The 27,147-nt window shown below is 45.3% G+C and overlaps 1 protein-coding gene and 1 long non-coding RNA gene across 3 annotated transcripts in view; one reads left to right on the top strand and one right to left on the bottom strand.

The window, feature by feature from the left end:
* Positions 1–2,913: 2,913 nt before the first annotated feature.
* On the bottom strand, positions 2,914–7,439 carry LOC121084747. The gene is made up of 3 exons (XR_005826865.1): positions 7,262–7,439; positions 6,829–6,920; positions 2,914–4,702 (listed from the first exon to the last, which is right to left on the bottom strand). It is a non-coding gene; the product is annotated as an uncharacterized LOC121084747 (long non-coding RNA).
* Positions 7,440–19,010: 11,571 nt separating this feature from the next.
* The window catches only part of JARID2 (jumonji and AT-rich interaction domain containing 2), a 211,656-nt gene continuing 203,519 nt past the window's right edge, over positions 19,011–27,147 (top strand). For both annotated transcript variants that reach the window (XM_040586638.1, XM_040586639.1), the window contains exon 1: positions 19,011–19,689. In XM_040586638.1, coding sequence (XP_040442572.1) covers positions 19,645–19,689 — 45 coding nt within the window. In that variant the 5' untranslated portion in view covers positions 19,011–19,644. The remainder of the gene's footprint in view (positions 19,690–27,147) is intronic.

Here is a 27,147-nt window from a genome sequence, read left to right on the forward strand (position 1 = left end):
CACATTTCAACATTGTGGTAGAGAAGGAAAATCTCTTTAGCAACTGGGAGTTACTTTGTTTAGAAAGAATCATATTTGCTTTTGTATTACAAAGAAAAGCCAGTGTTTCATGGCAGTGACTCCTCACTTTAACCTAATGGATGTTCTCTTTCAGGGATTATTGACCTGTTAGAAATTTCTAGATGCATTGACAGTAAACAAGGCAGAGACCATAATGTGGGAAGATGGAAACACACTGGAGAATTTCTGTAGTCAGTTTGCACTGGGTAGCAAAAAGGTCTGCTAGCACTGCTCAGCAAAGAAGAGATGCTTTGTAACATAAGCCTCTGCACCTTTCTCTGAACCACAACTTTCAGATTACGAACATAAGAAGCTATTAAGGAAAAAAAAAAAAGCTTCTTTGTAAATCTGATCAAAAACGATAGGAATTTCTCTTACTAATTTCTAACATTCTCTATGCTTGTGCATACCATAACATGGAATTACACCCTATAAATTGATTAGAAGCAGGGGAAAAGATATACATCTTTTCAGAGGCTGGTATATCCATGAAAAGAAGGAGAAGGAAAGTCTTCTGGAATATACTTGGATGTTATTTTATTTATTAGAAGAAAAATACTTTGGTTAGAATTGCTGGATTACACATCTGCTTTCCAGCCAATTTTGAACTTTTACTCATTAAAAAGTAACAGACAGAGAGGTCCAGTTCATTAGCCATTCTTGTCCTGCAGAGCAAACTTGACTGGTCAGCCTACAATCCTGTTTCTGGATTCTGCAACCAGAAGCACTGATATAAATTCTGTAACTGAATGATTCCCCATTAAAACACCAGCTACACACTAAGGATGCCAGGATTCCTGGTTCCTCTAGCTCCACATCATCTTGCTAGGTGGGCAACTGGAGGCTCTATTTAGTTTATTAAAACTATGAGGCATGTGAGGTATGGAAATGAGTCCATATTAGCAGGTTTGGTGTTACAGAATATACAATATACAAAGATATGCCAGAGAGTGGTTTTGCCCACCCAAATCAAAATGAAAACCTTTCCCAAAGTCAAGCTCTTCCTTTTTCTTGCTCAGTTACAGTACACACAGATGCACAGCCTTCTTAAAAGAAAAACTTCCTTGACTGCAACAATTGGAAATTACACACATAACATTTTAAATTACAGCCCACACAAAACCCTCTCCCTGTAAAATCCCTTGATGGCTAACCAGTATTGCTAAACTTCCTCATATACCCAGAGCATACTCCTGAACCTTGTTCCTTTGTGTTGTGAAAGGGAACATTTCCAATCCTCCCAAATTCAAATGGTTTTGTGAGTTCCTGGGCTTTTACCGCTCTGGCTAAGAGACTCCCAAAGGCTCAGCAGAAGACAAAGACAAGGTGCACATGGCCAAGTGTGCTGCTATTGTGTTATCAGCTCTCAGGTGACCAATGAATATCTTATCTTAAGTCATCCTTTCCTATGCCTTTTTTCTGGGAGGGTTGGTGGCATGGATGGCTCCTCTTCCTGGAGGCCTCAGTCAAGTTAAATCAACATATTCCTAGAATTAACATACAAAATCTAGGGCAGCATAAGGTGTTCCTACATTATTCCCACACTTTAGTAGATGATTCTGTTTTCTGTAGTCAACACCCAGACTCCTACAGTATAAATGCGAAGGCGGTGCACTTATGATCTAAGCACACCCATGTGCCTGGGAGCCACTGGTGAAATAGCAAAAAAAGAAAACCACTTCAGATCACAGAGGTAAACAAACTGTGGTTTACAGTTTACTGCATGCTTTGGCTATGCTTTTAATAATTTTGATTCCATCTGCCCCCTCTGATTTCTAAGATGTGATTTTCATACCTCTGTATACAAATTTGTGTGAAAATGTGTGCAAATTGGCATTACAAACACACAGACGTTGTGTTGAAAGCTGTCAGTGTTTTTGTAAGAGTATATTATGAAAGCCATTGTTTTCTTTTTCACTTCCTAGGAAAGAAAAATATACATACATAAATGGGTAAGCATTGTGGAATCTTAGCACAATTTACCTGCTTTCTATCATTCCTTCATTACTTCTTCCAATGAAAGATAAATTAAGAGATCCATAGATGTATCTTGGAAAAACAACCCCAAAATAAGTCTTTAACACAAAAATTATTCCTACAGTGATACTGTGTGGGATCTCGGGCTTTTGATTTTGATTCTGAAGTTGTTAGTCATTTCATAATGCAGGATATTCCTGCCAAACTGTGGCAGTAATTCTGAAATTTTTAGTAATGTTTTAATGAAAAAGAGTCTATTTCTAGCCTAATTTTGTATCCTCACCAATGGCAGTAGATATATTCTCGAAAATACATGGATAAAAATTACAACAGCACTTATTTTCTCAGAAGATAAATACAAATCAAATGTGTAGACAGTTTACACATAAATGTAGTTATCCTTGAATCTGGGTGATTTTTATTTCAGCATTTTTCTATCCGAGATCTTGGCTTTCTGTGCGACTCTGCAAGATCAGTGGTTTTGCCCTGCCTCTCCCTTTCCTTTCAGTGTGTAACTGCCTTATACAAAGTGATATTTGTATGCCAGCAGGTAATATGTTTATGGAGTAGTCACCCAGACCTGACAAGTACTGTAGTGGATTTCTTTTGAAAATTGCCCAAGGTGGGGTTATTTCGTCTGCTTTGACAAATTGTACATGCACTATCCACATTATGCTGTCACATCTACCTTAGGTTCATCAGTATCTTATTACTGATGCTGTTGTTTTCAAATCTAAACACAGTATGGGGAAAGTAAGCAAGCACAGAAATAAACCTATCTTAGCAATAATTTTAAAAACAAAGCCTGAAACAATGACACTGTGCAATAGCCTTGAGTGATTTTTTTTTTTTTTAATAGCTGTTTTCTAATTATTCAGAGAACGGAGAGTGGAGCTTTGAAAAGGTGCTAATAGACCACGAATGTGCAGCAGTGTAGTTCACAGCTAAACAAACTCCCACTTGAAGCTTGGGCAGAAAAAAAAATTAGGACACCACAGAAGTGAATTAAAAATCATGCAAACAGTCCCAGCAACAACCAGGGCAGCAGCAGCTTATAAGATCAGCTTCATTTGGCAGGGTGCCCATCATACCATGACCTAAGAGGGCCAGGGCAGGAGGATATCTTTATGGCTTGCAAAAAGAACATGGGGCGGGCTGCCAGGGGGAGGGATGGAAGCAAAAGAAACATCTTTTAAGCCTATGTTGAATTAACTTGCTTTACAAAACACTTAACAACAAACTTTTAGGTCTTTTAAATGGGTTCAGAGAGCTCTTCTGTAATTTTAGACTGTAGACAAATATTCGCTCTGGATCAGCTGCACTACTGGGAGAGATTACTATCGCAATGCCCCTCCTCCTGCCTGGGGGCATTGTCCCCTCAAATCTCCCAGAGATGCTCATGTGCATTCTCCAAATGAGACTGTGGTTCCATGACAGTCTAATCCGATCTAAACTGGGGCTGCCGCAGTCCCTCCATCCCCAGCTGCTGCCCTTCCCCATGCCAGCCAGGATGCTTGTCTGGTCCCACACCAAACCGGTTCAGAAAAGGCAGAACTAACTCGAAAAATCAAACCACATCCCTGCCAGTTCAGCTCCCCGTGGAGTCAAAACAAGCACCAGCACTGGTGCAAGAGATGGGGTGGGGATATACATGATGCAAAGCCAGGCTCCAACGGCTCTGGTTTGGATCAGTTTAAACCATCTTGGAACCGCACTCCAGACTGGGCTAGCCAACGCCTGATATTTAAACTGCTTGTGCTGATCTAGCACTTTCTGCCTGGCTTAAGTTTGGGAGTGGTCCTAAAAAGAGCTTCCTCATCAGATCAGAAGGGGTGGGCAGCCTCCTCTTGCTAGCCCTTTCCTCAGACACACCTGCACGCAGGGTTTCGTGGAAATGGCCTCCTGCGATCCATAAACCTATAGGGAGTTTCTGTGTTCTTGTGGCAGGACAGGCACTGACAAGCAAGCAGCCCTCCGTGTTGAGCTGAGGGAAGCTCCCTCTCAGGGACAAAGCCAAGCTTCCAAGCATCCCACAACAGCCAGGGCATGCTGAGAAGCTGTGATGAACTACCACGATTCAAGCCCAATGTGACTGATGATTTGAATGTAAAGACATGCTAAGGAAAGATGGTAAAAGGAAGGGACTAGAAGGAAGGGACTCCCCCTTCCTGAAGTTTACCAGGTTTTTCATCAGATCCTGAGTAGTGAGGCAGTAAACAAAGTGGTTTGGTACTTGCTGACTTGTTTGCACACATCATCACATCTGATGCATGCATGCTGGTGCAGAGATGGGGAGGAACACACCATATCAAACAGAAAATGTGTAATTAAGACTTTTACTACCTCCAAAGGTCACCTGCTTCTTTCCAGTAGTAGCTGTGGAACAGTTTAGAGCCAAAACTCTGGAGGGTAAAATCAAGGATACCCAAATTAGCCACTAGATAGGGAGAACATCCCATAAGATACACCTTGTGTCTTTACTTGAAAGATGGGTTTAATTGCCACTTCTTCCACAGCCTTCCCTCATCAGCGCAGTTTCACACATATTTAATACTGCTGGACCCACATACATCTGTGAAGAGTACATTCCACAAAGTATTGTGATGATAGACACATTAGGAACTGGAGATGCTCTGGAGATGCTCAGACAGCAGAGTGATAAGGCCTGTATAAAGCAATTAAGAGAAAACATTTTAAGTTCAAGGAATGAGAGAGGAAAGACTGGATTCACTGGGAAAAGCACTTGAGCTTCTGAGGAAACCAAGGGAAAAACCAGTTAAGTTAGAAGAAAACCCTGAAGCCACCTTTTAGATGCCAGCCTTGGTAATGGGAGGCAAGTCTATACCTATGAGTTCCCAGCCTGTGACATTTCACTTACAGCAGCACATCTGAATGGTTGAGTGATGTGGCTTGGGAAAGGAGCAGGAGTAACATTGCTCAGCCTTCAAATTGTGTGAGGCAGGAAAATATCTTAATAGCCTGAAACTACTCCAACGTTTGTTGGCAGGAAGATGTAGTTGACTGAAGCAAATCGAAAACATTTATACTGGGAAGGGAAGGAGGAGGAAAAGAGAAAGATGTAGTCGGGGTAAGTTCAGTAAAGCAGAAGGTCTAACCTATATGCTTGCAGAACTGCTTACTGGAGTGAAGACACTAGAACTAAAATTACACCTTTTTTAAAATATGTCAACCTGTTCAGCTTATTGTCCAACAGACAGTTTTTCATTGCCAATTTATACCCTAAATGTCTTTGGGTTGAGACCCCTGTTCAAGGGGTAATCCAATGGCCAGCACAGGACTGTCCCTTAGCTGCACTTCATTTGTACCGTTATGGAGGTTTGCATGCTTTGTCATAAGGGGTACGCTCCATAGGTATTAACACTCAAGCCAAGACTGTTATTTTCTCCCCACCCCCCCCCAAAAAAGTGGATTGAGTTCTGCTTTTTCACTGATTCTCAGGAGAAATATAAAGATCCTCTCTGCCAGCTGCAGATGTGTTCTATTTTTTCTCCTACATCAGAGCTTCTGAATCACTCTTAATAATAGGCAAAGGCTATTCATACCAAATGGGGAAGTTCTCACACACTATGATAAAGCATTTCACCCATTTGCAAAAAAAAAAAAAAAAAAAGAAGAAAACACTACCCACAGAACTGCAACATCACATCATCTGTGCTTTGCTGAATGTTCACAAAACAACATTGGAAGTCATTGAAGTGTCAGATAGTGATTTCATCATGTGTCAGGCCTCCCACTAATAAATGATTCATCTTTCTCAGTACTGACACCTCAAAGAATTAAGGAAGAGAAGAAAGAAATTCATAAACTTTAAAGTGAGAAGTACTCTACTGATATTATACTTCCCAAGTAAACAGAAGCTTATGCACATACTAAGAATGTGTTTAGAATTTAACCTTCCATTTATCTGAAGTGTACTTTTAAGTTTTAAAAGTGAATCTATTATAGAAAAAAGGTATCAAGGAATTCCATGTGTAGTGTATCACCATAATGCACAAAGGTAAATTGCTCAATTTACAAATATAAGATTTTACACATACACACACACATAGAGCTTTGTGAACTGAAACTGGAATTGGGAAGGTATCTTTTCTGGTTTGTACAGCAGCAATTAGCAGTATGTTAGTGACAATAAGCCCACTCCAACCTCCCAGTACCGATTACAGTTGTAAAAGCAAATCTAGCTCCTCTTGAAGAGGATGAGCAACTTACAGTTGACTCTAATGGAAATGAGACTGGAAGGAAATTTGCCATTTTAATAGGAATTTACCTAATCATTCTTTGGTGCTTCAGAAAGCCTGAATATCTTCCATTGATGACAGTAGCTCTACTGGATGAACAGGACTAACTAGGAATCCAAACTTACTTCTCCCAGAAGGTATGAACTTAAATACAGACCCAAACCAGGCAATGTACTTAGCAAGATATACCATTTTTGCTTGGTTTGGTAGGACACTGAAGTTTGTGTAGTCACACATTGAGTTTCCAGTTAATTTTTTTCTATTTCAACAAAATGCAGTAGAGGTACAGAGGTCTCAAATTCCTGCATTCTTTGTAAAAAATAAATAGCTATGAGAAGAAAGAGATTCTAAAAGAGCCCTAACTAGTGGGGGGGGGGGGGGGGAAGGAAAAATGAAAAAAAAAAAGCTGTAACACGAATGTAAACCTTATGAAACATTAAAGAATCCACATGGGAGAGAGACCTAATAAATGACCCCACGGTAGGAAAAAAAGAGACAAATGTAATTCACTATGAAACCATGAAACACTGACCTACAGAAAACCAGGTGGCTTTGGTGGTTCCACCACTAATGGAGCTCCTCTGGCTGTAGGAGGGTTTTTGCCCCCGCTCATGAAAACAGCATCTATTATAAACAAAACACTTCAATCAGTAGACTGAAAGCTGGAGGAGCATATGGATACAGAATTTACCCCACTTGATTCCTCTCCTGGAGCAGGGAAAAGAAATAGATGAAGATCAGAAAGTTTGGACTTGGACTCAGAGATCCATGCTCAGCAGAAATTAGGCTCGTAGGAAAACTGCTGGGGACAGAAAAAAGCCACAAGCCCCTGAGGTCTGCCATCCCAAGCAAGTACTGATTTCATTGGCTCACTCCGAATATGTATACCAGAGATACCAGCATGATGATGGAGTACTTAAAAGCAGTAATACACAAAAGCAAACTATTCTTTGCTGTTTCCCCACCTCTTGTTTTGGTAGAATTAATTCGGGCATCCTGGCTAAAGATGATGTCTGGTTTCTCCATCAGTATGACCCCTTCACTGTCAGCAGAGGAATGTAAAAGATGGCAATGAACATATGTATGTAGGAAAATTTACATGGCTGCGGGGCAGTATGCTTGGATGATCAAAAAGAAAATAAAATATTAAATACTTAAAACACTTTACCATGAAATTGCCTTCTCCCCCTTCCCCCATCCTCCCCCCCATGTTAAATCAGGTAGAAAAGTGTGATAATATTAAGGCTTAATCCAATTTAAATAAATTATTTTCTTGTAAATGTTAAAACAATCATTACATGCATCATTTACCCCCTCTTCTGCCCATAGTCTTAAATTATACTCCATTGTATCCAGATGGAAAAAATATGCAGAAATGTTTTTTTAAACATCAGAAATTTTGTTTTTGATTATAGTCAGAGGTAAAAGTCATTAAGGAGCCCTAGCAAAAAAAAAAAAAAAAAAGGAAGAAATCTTGGAAAGCATTATGGGATTTTGTGTAGCAAACTTAATTAAGAAATTTCTTTGCTAGGTTACCAACAATATTTTATTACAAGCTTAAGGTATAAGATTGTTATAGCTCTCTGTCGTGTTTGGCAGCAAAGAAAGAACACATGCAAAGAACAATCTTGTTCTTACAATTAATTACAAATGTACAAATGAATGATATATCAGACCCTGTCTACACTGCATAGTCACGCATTTATAACCATTTCACCATACACAGTTATTAAAAAGCATGCTTTTTATCTACAGTAGCTTGATACCACACCACAGCCACGGGTAGCTATGTTTATTCATGCACAGCTACCACCAGCCAGAACTATATGTATGTGTCAGTGCATTTTAGCAAAATCTGCATCAAATAACCAGTAGTGCAGGTCTCTTCAGCTAGATTTTTGTTTTTCAAGCAGGCAGACTAGAAGCAAGATAGGAGAAGATAAGCCAGAAATGCATGGGTGGCAAAGGGCAGACGGTAACAGACCATTCTGGCCATTCTGTCAGCTGATGTGGCGACAATCACCCAACATGGAATTGCTTAGCAACCCATCCTGTTTGCCTCACACATCCTTACTGTTCAAAAAGGCATCTGCCACAGAAGGGGTGAGGAATTCTCTTCCCACTGGCAATATAAATGTCCGAGGGGGAAAGACCTGAGCACTGCCAAGTCCCTTGCGGTCTAAGGACAGCCAGTGGAAGAACCCTGCAAGAACATTTCTGCAGCACAGCACAGCAGCACGCAGGACAATGAGCACTGATGAATTAAGATGAATCCTAAGTAGAGAAGTCCATTCTAAATCCTCCCCTCAGAAATCTCAGTTCATCCAGCTGTGTCACTGGATCATGGCGAGGTGTCAAGTCTGGGTCTCCAGCAAGGGTGGGAATACAGATAGCTACAGAAGAAAGAACAGTTCAAAGGGTGTCCACTTCAAGACGGAGTGAAGTCACGAACCAACCAGAAATTCCTGCTATGGCTACAAGAACACTTGACACCTACATGCACTCATCCCTGTAGACACAAACCATTGCTCAAGGCTTACAACACTGATCTCAGAGGCAGGATTTTAAAATCACCACTCTACTACTAGGCCAGCAAAACATATTTTATTTTAACCTCACACCTTCAGATCATGCTTCTTCTTAGGAACGTTTGTTTCACTCAGCTGCCCAAAGCCAGTCCTAGCCATGAGACTGAATAACACCAGCCTCACTGAGAAGTGTTTCAACAAACCCAAACCACTGCAGCCCTGAGCATGTAACTTTCCAGACAGTTTTACTGGTTACTGAGGGAATTCCAGTCTTTGACTCACTGGTAAGTAAGTGTGTTCCCACGCCGTTTCCTCATCCACCCAGTTCCCTTGTCCTGAATTGTTTGCTAAGAAAGCCTGAGATTATTTTTGTTACGCTCCATGCAGAGAAACTACAACATACAAACATATAATTATATAGTGATGAGATGCTCCAATTGCAAAAGCCATAAATTCTAAACAAGATTATCTTGGTTTTAAAACTCATCTTCCCTGGTTCAGAAGATGAGCCATCTCATGGCCCAGATAGGCAAGATGACATATTACAGTTTATGTTACGATTACATAAATTACCAGGCACGCACTTACTAGAAAGGGCTGCTAGGGCTGTTGCCCACACTTTTCATGACAGCTGCAGGCGTCATGTTCTCCTGTCAACTGATGGGAGAATGGTATAGGAACTCAGTATGACAAGCATATTTTTAATTTACAGGCAACCCTGGCAGTCTGAAAACTTTTTAATTAATGAACACAACTGACTGGGTACATGTGTGCGGCAAAGCTGGCTAAACTGCCTTGGGTACTAGAGGTAGACTTGGCTTTCTGCACTAATTTATCACTGCAGAGAAGTAATCTAAGGGCAAACAATCATACTTTTCAGTGGGATAAATGAGCACATCCAGACCTTTCTACTTCATCAGCTACACTGCCAGAGGTACTCAAATTGGCTTGTTCAAAGCTAGCTTTGGTCCCCCGGCAATCTGCAATACAGATCTAACCTTTGTTTTTTGGAAAATGCCACAGGCAGCGTGACTCCTACCTCACCGTCCTGCTTGTAGATGCAGGGAGCCTTCACTACAGCAAATCCAGCAGAACTCAACTGGAAGAGGGAGGAGAGGAGATGCTGTGACACTGCCCACGGGGCCTGCAGAGTGGCGTGTGTAGTTCTGATCCTGGGGAAGCAATAACTTCATCAGTGCCCAACCATGCTCTCTTGGCACTACACAGGCTTCAAAAAACATGTTTCCATTGTGACCAGATACTCGCTTTAATAAACAAACTTTAATAAAACAAACAATTGAAAAAAAGCCAGATGCTCCTGCACAGCATTCCCTGTAAGCCATTTACAGAGAACCACTCTCGTGGGCCAGCAAGCAACCTCTTCCCAGGCCAGGCACCAAGCAGGAACAGAGACTGCTGCAGCTGCTGAGCAGGAAGGGCTGGGCCCACTGGGGCTTGGAAATAAAACAAACAGCTTCTTTGGCAAATAGCTATTTCTTCCTGGACTGGTCAGCAAGAGGCACGGTGGAAGCTGGCTGGCTGGTGACTTGAGCGAGCCCATCGTCTTCCCGATGTGTTGTGTTTGTGTCAGTGAAGACAACAAACCTTAAACTGTACCTGAATCCCTTAAGAATTATAACGACATGACCTACACTTGGTTGGGCCATCCTTTCTCTCTTGTTGTTGCTGGTGCTATTTTAAACGTAATTCAGCTTTTGCCACAACTCACTCATGCCCGCTATCCTTAATCTACAAACACGCAAGGAAAATAACTCAGCTTTATTATCCATATTCCCTGAGCTCGCATTTCATAAAGTATAAGCACACTCCAGAAAGAACGATTCCTAAAATAGCCAGGCATGTACATTTCAACCTTCTCTCTAGGAGAGCAGTTCAAAAACACAGGTCCTTACAGGTCCTTGTAACACTTAAAATTGCTAACCTGAACCTCTTGATAGCAGCAAGTGATATCTTCAGAAACAGCTGGTGTTTTATCTTAGCCTCTCACACCAAGCTACTACATACTATGTACGGTGTTTATATAGGCATTGCAGTGACAGGAGACATAGCACGAACCAAACAGCACAAATTCCAGCTCACATCAGCAGAAGACTTTGCAACTGCGCATGAAAAGCCAGCACATATTATGAATTCAATAAAAACAACAGAGATCACCACTGGAGTTATTGTAACTGGCTATCACAAACAAGAAGGAAACATTCCTAAGTTTTTGGGCAACAAAAGCTATTACTAAGAACAAGCAAATCATACACTCAGCTCTTTGCTTAGTGATTTCAGGGGCTTGACTCTGTGGTGCTGGGGTACCTCAAAAACTGGTTAAAATTCAAAAGGAACTGAGAGCATCCAGCACCATACAGGATCAGGCCTCTTCTATGTTGTTAATAAACACTGACTTGTCTGATAACCTTCCTTATGACTGCAACAATAATTTGCTGTTTCTGTCCTTTCAGCAGGAGCCTCCACTATATTTGTGTTACTTCATTATTTATAAACATGGCCTCTTATTAAAAAACACAGCCTCTGCTGTGCTCAAAATTAATTCTGTTTGGCTGTAATACAAATGATGTTTCAAATGGGTGAAATTTATGATCAGTTACAAGGCAAAATGATGGCTCAACTTTGGCTAGTAAATTGGACACCAATAGCACTGACCCTGCCAGCACTGGAGCCAAGCTCAAGGCCTGATTCACCACTTTTCCACACTAAGTCATCACCTGGAACCAGCTCTGGGCAACTGAGCTGTTTGGGTTTTTTTCCAACAGAAGACTGTGTCCTCTGCTTGAGAGGAGCATCATTACTGCCTATAAAGATGGGCTCCAGCATGCTGCATCTCATCTCAGAGCCATATGTACTCTCTTTGCAAATTAAGCCACCTCAAACAAGGCAACCTTCTTTCTTCTCGAGAAAGGCCTGCTTAGCAAATGGCCCTGGAAGGGAGGCTCTGCCCAGACAGCTGATGTGCAGGCAGGAAAGGCAGACATGCAGGCGACAGGCTTGTGTGGCCCTGTTGGCTGAACTGGGAGTGTCTAGAGCCTCCAGTCTACCCTGGAGCACAAAAACCTGTACTGCCTCTTCCCTTCCTCCCCCAAAATCACCAGACTCAACTTCTACAGCAAAGCTAGCCCTTGCCCCTTTCCAGCTACTTATTCCTTGCCCTGTTCCCCAGTCCTTCTCCCTTCTCACAGCCTACCGTACTTGGCTCTCTGCACTCAACTCCAGCCCCACCTCCACCCTCCCCTTTCAGTTCTCCCACCATTTCACAATCTGTTCCTCCTCTGCTACAGCACTACCCCATGCCTCTTTTGACTGTGCTGGGCTCCCTTGGGTGCCACGTCCCAGCCAGTTAAACATGCACTGCAGTACATCACACCAGGTTGGGCAGACCTACCTTTGCATAAAGGGAAGAGCAGAGGTGGCCATGAGGAGATCCTCCCCTTGCTCATCTAGCCAGCGTCGTCCTCTGATCACAACCTTGACTGCACTGGTGCCACGAGCCTGATCTTCCCCATGGCTCAAAGTCAGCTTTATACTCTTCATAAGGCTGGTGGGGAGGGAAGAAAAACCACACAATTTCAAATGGACACAGAGAAGGAAGAAGAGGAGGAAGAAAGGCAGAATGGAGTGTTTCTCTCAAGCCTCTCTTCCACCCATTAAGACACTCCTGTTCCCTTTCTTCACATACAGCTCTCATTTCAGTGTAAAACCATCTTACTTCAATTTAATGAACCAGTTAAAATTACTAACTCAACTAAAATAGTTCACATTTATGACAAATAACAGGTTGTTCAGCAACTTGCACTGAAACAAAAACTAGTTTGTACCAATTTGATCATTTTCATTCAAGCTCGTGTGCTTTTGAGAATTTTGTTAGAGCTTGTGCGCCTCAAGGGTTACTGTCCCACAGTCCTATTTCTCAACAGATGCAGGGCAACTAAGCAAACTGCAGTAAATGCTGAACAATGTGGCAAGGACAAGCACCCTTACATTGCCAGCTGTAAAAAGCAGTGAAATAAAATGTGAAGAAAAGAAAAGCTGACATAAGACTAAATTCAGCAGAGAAGAGGCAGACAAAGGGCCAAATGAAGGGATATTGCTTTTTCTGCGGTGCTCACATCAAGAACATAATGACTGTTCACAAGCCCCGTTTTCATCAATCCTGTCAGCTGAAGGCACATTAGCCACATTTTACAAATTGTAAACTGAGGCAGTCAGAAATTCAGAACTGAAGCATCTCTAAATACTTTAAACCCGATTCTTGGTAGTACTACACAGTGCATATTCTTTGAGTGCTCAAAGGATACAGCTTCCAGCAGCCTTTGGTGCAGATGCACATGTGTAGTCCTAAGAGAACCCATAAAATGAGGAACACAATGCAAGAGCTAACAGGAACACTTTAACAACCACAGACATATTTATTTCCCCATCTCCTCTTCTACATTTTCAAGTGGGGGAACAAAGTATCCTGCACACTAGATTTGGATCAAGGAGCTATGATGGTCACAAGTCACAACTCATCACCCACCTGACAACTGTAGCTATTTACGTACAAATTAGTAGTGCTGACCTGGCCACTATTAAAAGATTGATGTAAATGGCTTATCCAGCATCACACTCCTTGGCAGAGAATCAACTTCTCCAAAGCAACATTCAGCTGCTTTAACAATGAGATTATGTCTTCCCTTCTTGCATTCACAGGAACACAGGAGGGTAAGAGTTCAACAGACAACACTCTCCTTCAGCAAGCACTCCAATTCATCCCCAGAGCAGACTCATTTAATACACTGAATAAAGCCCAATCATCCTGGGGTGTGTGTGTATGCATTCTATTTTAAGTTTATTACAAAGCAATACGTAGATGTATGGATGGAATTAAGATTGCATAAGCATTTCCTAATTCTGGTATTTTGTAACTTTTGAGTGGTTAACTTAGCCACTTTAATATCCTTTCACTCTGACCATCTGTGTAGTGTCTGTCTGCACATGTACGGAAGGCTGCCTCAAGGATCCTGGAGATGCTAGGCACCATGTCTCAATTACCCAGAGAATTTTATATCACATGCATAAATCTGTGTTGCATGAATCCAGTCTCCCTGTGCATGTGATACAGAATCCACTACACATGTAGAGCTTAGCTGCGTGACAGAAGCTGCCGGCCGGGAAACCCTTAGGCCCAGATGCAGAGACACCTCCTTGTGTGTACCCCAGTTTACTATGTTGCATGGTCATTACGTTTGCATTTTATGTACATATTTGACAAACGTGTACATTTATGCATATATTCAACAAGTGAAAAAAGTTGTGGAGACACAGCCAAACTGTCTGCCAGCAAGTGGCTACCCATATCTCTCTTTCCCCAAGGGAACAAATAAAAGGAAGTTCTACTTCCCTCTTCTGCAAGGGATTCATTCACAGCAGTAGCCATTTTTCTCTTAGATATGTATTGTAACACTATCTTTAATATTCTACTCCAATATTACAGTAATGTGGCATGGGGCTTTTATAACCAACACAAAACAATAAGGTAGAATATGAATACAGTAAAGATAGGATGTAAAACTCAAGAGAAGGAGGAAAGGAACTCAAATTAGGGGATGTGGAAACCAGGATGTCAGGTCTAGACATAAACTTAAGTCAGTGGCAAGGTATCTACAGGTCGAGGCCCCTCGCTGATGGTACTCACATCCGTCTTACCTGCTACAAGAAAGACTCACCTGCCAGTGGTAAAGATCTGTCTTCCCAAACATGAAACAAAATGTGCAATACATAAATGGTGTCATCACTTGTGGCACAAAGAGCTACTCTGTAGGAACCTGTCTGGATTTTACAAACCTCAGGGTCAACTTTTGTAGTCTCTTTACCTACTTTATCAAGCTTCAATTTAAGAAAGCCATTTACACCTCAAAAAATGTGAATTCCCTGTGTGTTACTGCATCTCCACAGATCGCCAGCCTGATTCTAGTGCTAGAAGCATGTTCTGTATCCCTCAGTGCAAAGCTACCAACCCTCTCCCACCCTCATCCTTCTCAGTGTATAAAAGGTTTTGCTTTCATCCATACAAGAAATTAGATCTCAGAATTCAAAGTTGCATCCTTTCAGATGTAGAAAACCTGTTTAACACTAAAGAACTTAATTTAGTCTTTTCCAAGGCAGGCATAATTCAGGTAAATATAACACAGTTGAGGAAAAGGTATCCAGAAGTAATTTTTATGAACTAGTAAGCAGCCATCTGTCCACAAACAATCACAGCCTGCCCCCAAGACAAGGCTCCTTTATGGCTGAACTTGTCTGGCATCATGCCCTTTGTTTGCTGACTGGTGAATTATGGCTCACAAATTCACCCCATGTTCTTTCTGCCTTGCCTGGACTGCTTGTGCCTATTGTTTTATCTGTTTGACCAGAAAGAATAAACAACAACAAAAAACCTGAAATGGTTATGCTTCGCTTTGGTTTATACTAGATCCTCCTTTTCCTTATGAACAAACTATTCTTCTTTTATTTGTTTTGACCAGCAAACCGGGACCTTCCCCATTAGCTTACTAAAAACCTTGCCCCAGAACTCCGAGGATACCACAAATCATTTTGCATATACACATGCCTTCCGTCTGACAATGTCAAAAGCAGTAGTCCCTGATTTAAAAAGGTGCAGTCATACATAAATCAGCTATGATGAACGTTCTTTTCCTATAACCTCAAAGAGATTTTATCTTTGTTGAGATGTGAAGTAGGCAAGTATTATGAAAGCTCTAGCAGCTGGAGAGGTATCACCAAGGTTCCTTCTTAATGGCGCTTCTTCTCACTTTTCACTGGGATCATGTAGTAGAAGATAAGATTATGTGCTAGAAAGTGATGATATTTCACCTCCTGCTCAGAGATAACTGCACCTGTGATGTTTAATATACACAAGTCCAAATGTACAATGCACAGAACGTGTTATTCTCATGCAAACAAATAATCCACAATATCATCACCCCACCACACTAAAAAAAAAACACCACACCAAAGCTTTTTGAACAACAGTATCATACTGACAGACCACTGAGCCTGTTCCAGTCTTTGCAAACTGTTGGAAAGGTTGTCTCTGGACAATGACAAAAACTAACTGTAGAACACATAAATCCAGTTTTGGGGCTCCTTTCATAAACCTGCGTAATTTCTTGTAAAAGGATTACATACAATGAAGAAACAAATGAGATGCAAAGAAAGAAACTCCACCATGCTAACATTAGTCAATTCTCAAACATTTTGAAGCCAAATATAGTTGGAAGTGGCCAGGATGAAACTCAGTATCAAACCAGCAAAACAGAAGTGATCAAATGTAATGGCAAACACTGACATCAGCGGCAGTTAACCTGTGATACTAACTGCTATTGTATCAACATTTAATTAATTTTGTAAACCAGTTCAGCTCCAGTCTTTAAAAGGTCAGTGTCCAAAATGCACACAAGCTAGAACTGAAAGGCAAGATCCACTGCAGATACATGATACTCAGCATGTACATAATACAATGCTCTGTATAACAGGACTCAAATGTAAATAGAGTCACAGATCTATGGAAAAGGTTTCTGCCACCCAGCAGAAAAAAGAAGAAAATTCATTAGTTTGCACTGACAGTAAGCTCTTGTTCAACACATGGCACAAAAGCCAGTAGCAAACATAGCAATGCCAAGACTTAACACTCAGGAAATACTCTCCAAAGCAAGGGGGAGGAAATAGTTGGTTTCACTACCTTATGTTATTTGAGAAAAGCCAGGTAGGTTTCCTACAAGAACCTTTTGCTCAGTCGTTGACTTTGAAATAAATGAATGACTATCTTTGTCTCTTCTGGCTTTCTAAAACGTCTCCTGGAGAGAGGCAGGCACACAGACTCATCATTATTAATTGAAGAAAACCCAAGACAAAAGTGTTTTCTTCCAAGTATGTCCTAGACTTTCAAGCTACATAAATACCTTAATAAAAATAAGTGAGGGCAGAAAGTTAAAACAGTCCTACAAGAAACGTGCATTTAAATGAACAAAAATCTCTCTTCAGACTTACACTTAGAAATAACTTATGCTTTCCTACAAGAGGCCTAAAGAAAAGGTTTCAAAAGATTAACTTGATCACAAGTATTATTACCATAAAAGCTTGATTTTGGATGAAGCCAAGCACAGATTTTTTTTTTCATTTTTTTATTATTAGGACTAGGAAAAAAAGCCTTTTAAATAATCAGGAGAAAGCATGAAGAATTGAACGGAAAAACTAAGAAATCATGATGTAGCTTGCTTTTTTTCCATTTAGTGTCTTAAACGTGATTTGCATCCTATTTCTAAAGCGAGACACTATGCTCACTTATCTACGCAAGTGAGGAAGGATAGCCTCATGGTTAAGACAGAAGGCTGGGAAAGAGAGAGGTTCTGGGGGGTCCTGTGTCTCCTGCTCTCCTGACTTCGAGCACAGCCACCCAACAGCCTCACCCAAAAGTTTTCGCCCCCACGGAGCGGAGGTAATACCCTCCAGAAGGGACGCAAACAAGAGGTAATACCCTCCAGAAGGGATGCGAACAGAGGTAATACTCTGCAGAAGGGATGCGAACACAGGTAATACCCTCCAGAAGGGATGCGAACACATAAGCTGCATCTGGAAGACAGCGTGAAGTCCCTAAGGCATTACATAAACGTAGGCATTAGCACAGATGTATGTAACCTCAAAGTTTGCGGTGAGTTGTAGAGAAAAGCACAAACGGCCGACTGAGTACAGCGATGCCTCACCAGGGAGATCACCGACTGCTCTCCTTCCTCCCTGCCCCTGGAAGACATGCAACCCACCGTTAAAGAACTGCTGTGTTTTCTCTGAAGATACACGCGCCTTCCGCCTCGCACCCGGTTTCCGGCTCTTTTTTTTTTTTTCCGGGTGTGTGTGTGTGTGGGGGTGTAAGATAAATAAATCGGGTATTGGAGCTTCGGCGTTTTGCATTGACACCAGGTTTTTGACGCCGGGGATTTAAAAGCACACATCCGGTGTGGACGTGTTATCCGCAAGGTTATCCGCGGCCCGCCGGCCCCTCCGCCGCCACCGCCCGGGGCCCAGCGCGACGGCTGAGGCGTCACCTCAGGGCACCCCCGAGGCGCCCCGCACGGAGCCGCCCGGCAGCCTGTCCTGAGGTGACACCAGCGGCGGGCGGGCAGAGCCTCCCCGGCGGCGCAGCCCACAGGCACGAAGTTTCGTGCCGCCGCTTCACCAGCCCAGACACATTAATCCCCGCGCTCCGCCGGCAGCCTCCCGCGGCGCCCGCCTGCGTCCCCGCTCCCTGTCAGCGGTTCCCAATAAACTTCCCCCCCCTCCCTCCTCCCCATCCGCCCGCCCGGCCGTGCCGTCCCTCACACAGCTTCGCCCCCCCGCCTCTACCACCGGGCGCCGCCGGGGGGGTCGAGGGGAGACGAAGAGGGGGAAACCAACGGGGGCGGGGGGGAAGGACGAGCGTCGCGAAGGGGGTTCCTCGCACGGTAGCCAATGAGCGGCAGGCACGGGCGGGCGCGCACGGCACGCCGGGAGTCGTAGTTCGCCGTCGTCGCCATTTTGTGGCGAAGGAACTACAACTTTACCGTCAGCAAGGACGATTCTCGGGCCCTGCGCGGAGGCCCCGCCGGCGAGGCCAGGTGCTGCCAGCGCGGCGGGCCCTGGTGCATGCCCAAAGCCGGGGGAGGCGCGGCGGGAGCGGGGACGAAACGGAAGGAGAGCCCTTGGCAGACGGGAGGAGAGAGGCTGCTGCGGGGCGGGGAGGGGAGGGGGGCAGGGCAGGGCGACGGAGCGTGCTGCGCAGCGAGGGACCGTCGCCAAACTCCTCGCTCGAGTTGTGGCGCAGGGCTAGCGGCGACCTTGGCTACCGGGGCGCCGCGCTTAAATGCCCCCAAAAAAAGACAGAGACGGGAGGAGGGGTGGCGGGGCGGGGGGGGCAAGGGAAGCGTGTGACGCTTGACCCGCATGAAGTGCTCAGCGAGGCCTGTTGCATGCGTTGAAGGCGGCGGGGGGCCGGGCGTTGCGGCTCATATCCCGGTTGGGAGTTCAGGCCAGGCCCTAAGCGGTGTATGTATGTATGTGTGTGTGTGTGTGTGTGTGCGTGCGCCCGTGTGTATATATATACACACACGCGCGCACACACACACGCAGACATATATATTAAAAAAAAAAAAAAAAAAAAAAAAAAAGAGCCAGGTCCATTTAAAGTTGCTGCCGGAGAGCTGTTCTCATTGGTTAGGGGGGAGCTGGAGGAGCGGAGACACACACGGTGCGTGCAGCCCTCGCTGCCGCCGCTGCTGCCGCTGCTGCCGCCGCCGGAGCCGCCGCCGCTGGAGTTGTCTCTGCCGCTTTCCCTGCTGCAGCGGCACAAACGTGACTTCCACCGGTTTGATTATTTATCTTCTCCTCTCGGCCCCTTTCCTTCTCCAAGATGTAACTACAGCTCTGACACTAAGGACCTGCAGATCGCTTAGGTGGCTTGAGAAAGAGAAAAGGGGATATCAAGGGCGTCGTTTTTTGTGTTTAGGGGGAAATTTTCCATTATAATGTTTCACTAAAGTGAATTTTTTTTTGTTTCCTTCGCATTCGTCTTTTTTTTTTTTTTTTCCCCGTCCCCCATTTCTCGGATTTATTGCTAGGAGAATCACATTGTGAGGAAAGAAAGTCGGATTACAAGATACCACTACAAACAACCCCCTCCCCCCAGGATTTTTTCGTGTTTTTTTTTTTTTTTTTTTTAAATTGTCGCGGCTTTAATTCATGAAGCAATTGTCCCCTTTTGCAATCAGAATTTGGATACCAGAATGAGCAAAGAAAGACCCAAGAGGAATATAATTCAAAAGAAATACGTAAGTGGTCATAACATATATCATTTGACTCCCAGTTTTAGGAAATGGCAGTGAATGTCAAGTTTATCGGGAATCCTGCAGCTAGCAGGCTTTCGGAACAAATGTGATCCTGAATTTTATTTTTCTGTGGCGTGGCGGGGGAGTTTCCAAGGCCCCCTTTTAACGGGGGAGCCTTCTAGCCAGCTGGGTTATAAAACCCCATTTGTGGAGCGATTCCTCCGGTGAATAAATGTATTGACCTCAAATGACACAATCATAATCTAGTTTTAGATGAAAGGCGGGGAGCTCGGGGGGCTGCCGCGATCATGTCATGAAACTGCATTTTCAGGCGGTTTTGTTAATATTGCGCTTTTGCATGCGAAGGGAGGTATTTTATTTGATATTTTTTAAAATTTTTTTTTAATGATCTGCGTGTGTTCTGTCCCCGCCTGGCGAAGCGGCGGCGTTGGTTGTTGAAAGCCCTTTAAGTTGAAACCGAGTGTCTGGTTATGGCGAGCTCGTCTCTCGCACTAGCACATCCCAGCCCCTGGATGCGATCGGCTCCGCCGTGCCACCGAGCCCCGCCGGCCGGGGGACGCGTGCCTGGGGCTGCCTGGGGGAACGGGGAAACGGGGGGTGGGGGTGGCTCGGTACGGTTTAAAAAAAAAACAAAAACACCCCATAGAAAAAACTAGTGATGATGGCTCGAAAATTTGGCCGACAGCAGTGCAGCCCGGGCTGTATTTCTGCCTGGCTTTATGCAACTGCTTAACCAATCCCTTGTAATTGTCTAATCCTTTAAACATATAAATGTGGATGGATAGTTGGATTTTTGTTCGTGCTCCAGTTACGTTTTGATTGGCGTAGGGGAGTTCTTTTTACGTTTGGAAAAACTGAGGGGATTAGCCAAATATGCAGTAAAGCGAATAATATTTTTTATCTGCACGATTTTAAAAAAATTCCTCGTTCGGGGGATATATACATATATATACGCACATCTAGCTAAATCTTTGCTTTTGGGTACGTTTGCTGCTAGGCTTTAAAAGTTTATATCGCGCCTGTCGCTTGTCCCGATGGTTTTCGGCGAGGGGCGTCCCTTGGCAGGGAGGAGGGTGACCTTCGGGACACTTTTCCTTCGCTATTATATAGATTTGGTAAAAACTGCAGTTGACTCCAGCTGACTGCCGCTATCGATTGCCCGCCCCGCTGAAACGCAGCCCGGGGGGGGTGGGCTGCGCGCTATGTCGGAGCTGGACCCCCCCTTCTCCCCCCCCCCCCCCCCCCGAAATTTCCGAATTAAAATACATCCGCATTGCAGAGGAGCTGGGAGCCCGGGGCCGGCGAGTTTAAAGTATTGCATCGAAACGGGAACGGCGGGTGGAAAGTCTGGCGAAACACGCGAGGCGTCCACGTTTCCCAGGCAGGCAGACAAAAGCGGGGCGGGGGGGGGCCGCCGTGTTAATGATTAAGGGCGGGGGGGGGGGGCGGGGGAGGGGGGGGGGGAATGTGGGGTGGGGGTGTGCGCGCGTGGCCGGGAGATCACCCCAAAGCGCTGCTCCCCCGGGCTGGCGGGGGCGAACAATGCGGCGCCGCTCCCGCACCGCCGGGCAAGGGCCGAGCGCGGCTCCCGCCGGCCCCGGGGGAGGCTCGGGAGGGACGGGGGCGAGCGCAGCGGGGGGACAATGTGCCGCCTGCTCCCCGGGCGCAACTTCGGCGGCGGCGCTTGTTTTTACCCCCCTCCCTGCCCCCTCGGTTTCGCTGCGGGCGGCGGGGCCGGCGGGGCGCGCTGGCGGCGGCAGCAACAGGTTGCCGGGGCTGTGACGGGAGCCCGCGGGCCGCCGGCCACGCCGCCGCCCGGCCAGGTTCGCCCTGCTCCCGTGACGTCACAAAGGGAAGGGCCTGCGCGCCGTGGAATCTTCGGCGCTCCGGCCCCCCCCCTCGCGCCCCCCCCGCCGGTGTGACGTCAGAGCCGAGGCGGGGCGGGGGCGGGAGGAGGCCCCGGGGCAGCGCTCGGCGGCGCGGCGGGGGAGGGGAGGGGGCGGCCCGGCCCCGGGCCAGGTGAGCAGGTGCAGGGGCCGCCCGGCCCGGCCCCGCCCTGCCGGTTTCGGGGCGGGAGGGTGATGGATCGCCGCCACGCCGAGGGGAGGGCCGGTCACGTCGCCCACGCGGAGGCGTGGGGACACGCGTGGCACGTTTCCTCCTGCCCGTGACCTTCGGGTGCTGCGGCAGCCCGGCGGAGCACGCCCGGGGCTGCCTCCTCGCCGGTTCAACCGGGCCTTTTGTTGTCCGCCTGCGCGGCTGCAGGTGTGATCGCCCGCCCCCGGGTCGGGGCCGCGGCTTCCCGGCCTCGGCGGAGGCCGCTCGTCTCTTCTCGGGGGGTGCCGTCCCCCCGCCGTCCCGTCAGGCCCGACCCCGCGCCGCCGTGGGGCAGGCCTCGGGCCCGGCTGCCGCCGCAGGTGACCGGGGGGGAGGTGGCGCAGCCGACTGGCGGTGGCCGAGGCAGGCCTCACCTCGTGCCCTTCACCTCAGCGAGGCCGGCCGCGGGTCTCCCAGCCCCGCCGCCGAAGAATGGCTGGCGGGCCGCGGGGCCCACGGTGACCTGGCCGCTGAGGTGAGGGCTGCGCCGGGCAGGGGCGCACCCCGCCGTGAGGAGCGGGGCTCCGGCCGGGCGCCCCCGCAGCTGCCCAGTGGCGCTTCGCCGGCCCCGCGCCTCGTCGGGGCTTTGCCGTGAGGGGAGTGGAGCCGGCCCGCGCTGCTGCTGCTGCTTTTCGGCGTTTGCGAAATGAATTCTGAAAACAAAAAGGTGGTGAGAACAATGGAGTAAAGCCTGCGCGTTGCGGGCTGCCGTTGTGGGGGCTTGGCTCCCCGTGCCGTAAGTGGCTGCAATTAAAAGTTCTCTTAAACTTTGAGAGCGTTATCTTTTGCGACTGATAACCCAGGAATGAGGAAATCCGTGCGTGCATCTTTTCTCCCGGGCTTTAAGGACGCTATCAATTTTTAAAAGGACCATGGCTGACTCATACAAATCTTTCTTCTCACTTTACCCTCCTCCTTCGCAAACATCTTTACATATCAAATATTGCCTTTTGGCTCAGGCCTCAGAAAACTGACAGCTTTTGTAAAGCATCAGCCGAGAAGCCAGACTGCATTCAGTATGCGCTTGGAATTAATAGTTCTTAAATGAAAAGCTTTGAAGTCTTAAGTGTAATTTCACAGGTGCATTTTTCTGCCCGTTTTTGTGATGCTGAATAGCAAATCTGCTGTTCTTGCTGGCTTAGATCTCTGCGTATCGGACCTGGATTACTGTCTTAAAATACCTGCACAGTTCTGCTATGGTAGCAGATGGCAAAATACAATTAAGGAGTAATGTTGCTACTGTCACCTCGCGTGATTTGTTTCCTTGTCCTTGCAGAAGTAAAAGTGCTGTAGTCTGCCATGAGGTGACACGCTTCACCTACAGACGGCCTGGTAAGCTCCTCAGGCTGAGGGCCGGCAAGGCCTGTCCAGGATTAGCGTGCTGCAGACATCTGAGGAGAGCTCCCGGCGGTGCTGCAGCCTTTGAAACAATCCTTTCTGCTTGAGTGTGCTTGTAGCGGGCTCAGGGAGTTTTGGAGAGGGATGGGAGGTGGTGACCATGCAGCAGCAGCACCTCCTTCCCAGTCAGGGATGTTTCTTTGGGCAGGGGCCTGGCCCTGAGCACCCCCAAGGCTTCAGCCAGAGCCTCCTGCCCTGCTTTATTTGCTGTGAGAGTTTCCTCGTTTCCTTCCTGCAGCCCCACAACTGCCAGCATGCTTTAAGTTTGACCACTTCCTACAAGAAGTAATGTAAATACACCGGTTGTAGCAGAGGTACTATTCAGTGTACATTGCATCTTATTTCACATAACTTTCTGGAGCTTTCTTGTGCTGGGTCTTTTGCAGGCTTGCAGTAAAAGCACGCTCAACTTTTTTTTTTTTTTTTTTTCTTCCCGCTGTGTGTGTAAATTCAGCTAACAGTGTAAGGGTGCTTGCTGTGCTGGAGATCTTGAGTTTGGGTTCCTCTTAACCTCCTCCTGGTCTCTTGAGACTACAGCATTATGTTGTCAGTGGCTATAGGACAGTGTGTAACTAGAAACTAGTAATTAAAATCCTTCCTTTTTGAAGGAATATTTATTTTTTGCTATCAACAAATGCTTTACCCTGAGATGCTAATGGACTGCTGCTCACTCTGATGGACTGTGAGGCAGGAGGCTGTGTAAGATGCTGTCCAGAGTGAATTGTAATGAATCAAGGCCCCTGTGAAGAGTTTCTAATGTTCATTAAGCACTTTTGGCTTCTCTTATGAGGCCTACTAACCCAGTATTAAAAGTATATTACCCCTTCCTTTTCTGTAAATGTAAGATAACAGCTAATGTTACGCGTATGCTAAAGTGTGGTACAAACTCAGCTGATTCTGTGAGGCAGTAGCATTCACTCCATTTTATTGTCTGATGAAACAGAAGTCTAAATTATTTGCCTCAAGCTACATACTGTAACGGTGGCAGAGATGGAACTAATCTGTATTTCTGCAGCTTACAGGCTCTTGCTACAAGGCACAGCATGTGCTATACAAGGACTACTTTATGCAGTTCAAACTTTCTTCAAGATTTCCCCTCTCCCCAGTTATGTTCTGGACTGTTAGATTAACAGTATGTAATAACAGCAGCAACAACAAAAAAGATACATTTTGGTATGGATACTTGATTTATTTGAGTGATGATTATACCCTGCAGCTGATAGAGACCAGTTGATACTGTGATGACTCAGCTGTGGGAGTATTACATAAAATAGGTCAATTTTTTAATCTCATAGTCTGAAGCTAAAGAGACTCCAGGTTTAAAATCTATATTTTCTTTATACACGTTACTGATATTTCCTGATCTGAACGCAACTAAAAGTTCTTGAGGAGGAGGAAAATGGATTTTGGGGGTTGATTTGGGTTTGTAATGGTTTGATGGTTTGGGTTTGTTTTTTTTTTCCATTTATATTTTACAGTGACTGAATTCAATCAATTTGAACTTGGGGAGGGAGGGGAAACACCAGCTGCTTTCATTTCTAAAGTTTCCAGTTTGCAGCACTCAAGTGAGAGGGAGGCTTAAAGGTAATTTTAAAGTAGGGAAAGGAGAAGCAGAGACACGTTTATTATTCTTTATTTACCAGCACCCAGCTTTTGTGTTATTTAGCAGATGTGGAATTTGCAGAGGAATACATGCATTGCTGCGAAATCCAGATTTGCATTTTAAAAACGTGCCGTTTTTTCCCCCTAGTCCTTTGCATGGCTTTCTTCCCGACTATAAATGTAAACCAAGTGTAAATGATGCATTATTTGCCTTAGTGGGCAGACAGTCTGAAAACAATAGTGCTGATGGATTTGACTGCCTCTGTGTAAGATTAACAGGACATTAACTTTCAAGTCTAATAATGCAAATCTCAGTGTTGCCAAACCTGAGCTTTCCTTAAATGTTTCCTGGTGCTGATGGCTCTAAATGTCCCTATGCTACAGCCAAAACTTCAGCTGACGGTTTTTATGGTCTAGCTCTTCACCTTCCAATACAGAGCCCCTTAACCTGTTATTGTGACTTTAGACAAAAGGGTAAATGGAGTTTAATGTCCAAGTGAATGATGGGGTATGGTACGCATATACTTTTTATACATAGTACCATTTTTTATTTAAAGCATTTTTAAGTGGTAGGAAGCCACCAGGAAACTTAAAAGCTGCAAATCGCTTGTAAAATTCAGGTCTAGTAAGTGAGGAGTACTTGGCGCTGAAATTCAGATACAGGAAATAATATGCTTGCCAAAATGTATTTGGTGTTCTCTTAGATCTTTGATGGGTTGGTTGTTTTGCTGGCTCGTTACTACTGGGAATATTGGATGTGATCCTTCTTGGTTTTTAGTGGGCAGGTTTTATTTGGGAACTCTTGGTTTTCATTTGTAAGGGTGGGTTTATTTCAGTCAGTCACAGAAACGTTTTCTCAATGAATCGGTAGGTAGAAGGTTTAAAACCATTTGCCATTTCACTTGCTCAGGTTTCACACTTTCCCTCATGTAATGACATCCTGTTCTGATGTTGTTCCTTCAGTAATCCGGCAGAGGCCTGGTATTTCCAGTGGTGGGCTGTGGGAAAGGAATAAACTGTTTAATTATAGCAGTGAGGGCTTGTTTGAAAATGCGCTAGCTGTCTTCCCCTCCACGTGGGTTTTCTTTTTGTCCGTTGTTTCCTTATGCAGATCAAGGGTCTGAAGCTGTAAACCACTGCTGTTCAACTTGCCCTGCAAGCGTGGCCACGCTTAGTGGCAAAGCTGAGCAGTGGCTGAGAGCATTGCCATGTGGAACGCAGTGTCTCGAGGCTCTTGGCTAGAGATCACGGCTCCCTGGTCTGCGAGCAGACGTATGGTGTGAGTGTACCCCATCTGCTCCCGTGCGAAGTTTATCGGCTTAATTTATGCTGCTGCAGAAAGCTCTTCAGAGTGACCAGCTTGGCTGAGCACAGAAGCAAGAGATAAAAAACACGCTCAGGTGGAAATCATCATTCCACTGTTTCACATGGGGAAGAGTAGCATGTGAAACTGCTTCAGCATTTCTGCAGCAAATCTCTCATCCTGAACTAGCACATCATAAACCATATCACTTATTTTTATCTCGGGGAACAAACCCTCCTTTAATCAGGCATAAAAGCAGGATTGTGTGATTAAAAAAAATGCAGTGAAAACAAAATGAGAGACCTATACTAAGGTCTCCTTACACTTTCTGCATCTAGGTCAGGCCTGTGGAGCAGGAGTAGTTTCTGGTCAGGTTCAGTTTAGTGGCTGTAGGGTTGCTACAGCTGCAGTCAGACGTTTTGACAGTGCTAAAATCTGTTTAGCAAAAATGTGACGATGGCCCCGAAGAGTTGCATCACTTGAGGGACATGACTTAATCTTTTCTTAATGTCTCTCTTCTGTAATGTGTAATCTGCTTGGTCTGTCCTGCTTGGGTTCTTGCAGTTTTTTTTGCCCGGTTCTTCCCTTGATCTGCTCTGCAAAAAGTCAGCTTTGGATCTGTGGCTATTACTCTGTTGCTTTTACTTCCTAAAGGCTAGAAGAAATGCAAATAATAAGAATCGAGTTGACAAACTGTGGCCTGTTGCTGTGCTTCAGGAGGGCTTGTGGTATTCACGTCCCAGCGCTCTGCTTTGAGTTCTTTGAGCTTGCTTCGCTGATCTGACATCTTTTGGATGACGTGATGGTTGCAGGAGATTAGCATGTTTTGGCACACGCATGCTATGATGACTGGCTAACGATATTTATAAAGCTCAAAAATAAACCATGGGAGCTCATTCTGACATAATCTACTAATCTTAGTTTTGCACTTTGATACTGTGTTGTCTGAGCCAAGTTAGGATAACTATATATTGCAAGCAATTCATTTTTAGCTTTGCTTGCAGATTAGTGTTGAAGCAATGCATGCTCTTAAATTAAGG

Source organism: Falco naumanni, chromosome 3 (assembly GCF_017639655.2).
Source record: "Falco naumanni isolate bFalNau1 chromosome 3, bFalNau1.pat, whole genome shotgun sequence".
Taxonomy (NCBI): Eukaryota; Metazoa; Chordata; class Aves; order Falconiformes; family Falconidae; genus Falco; species Falco naumanni.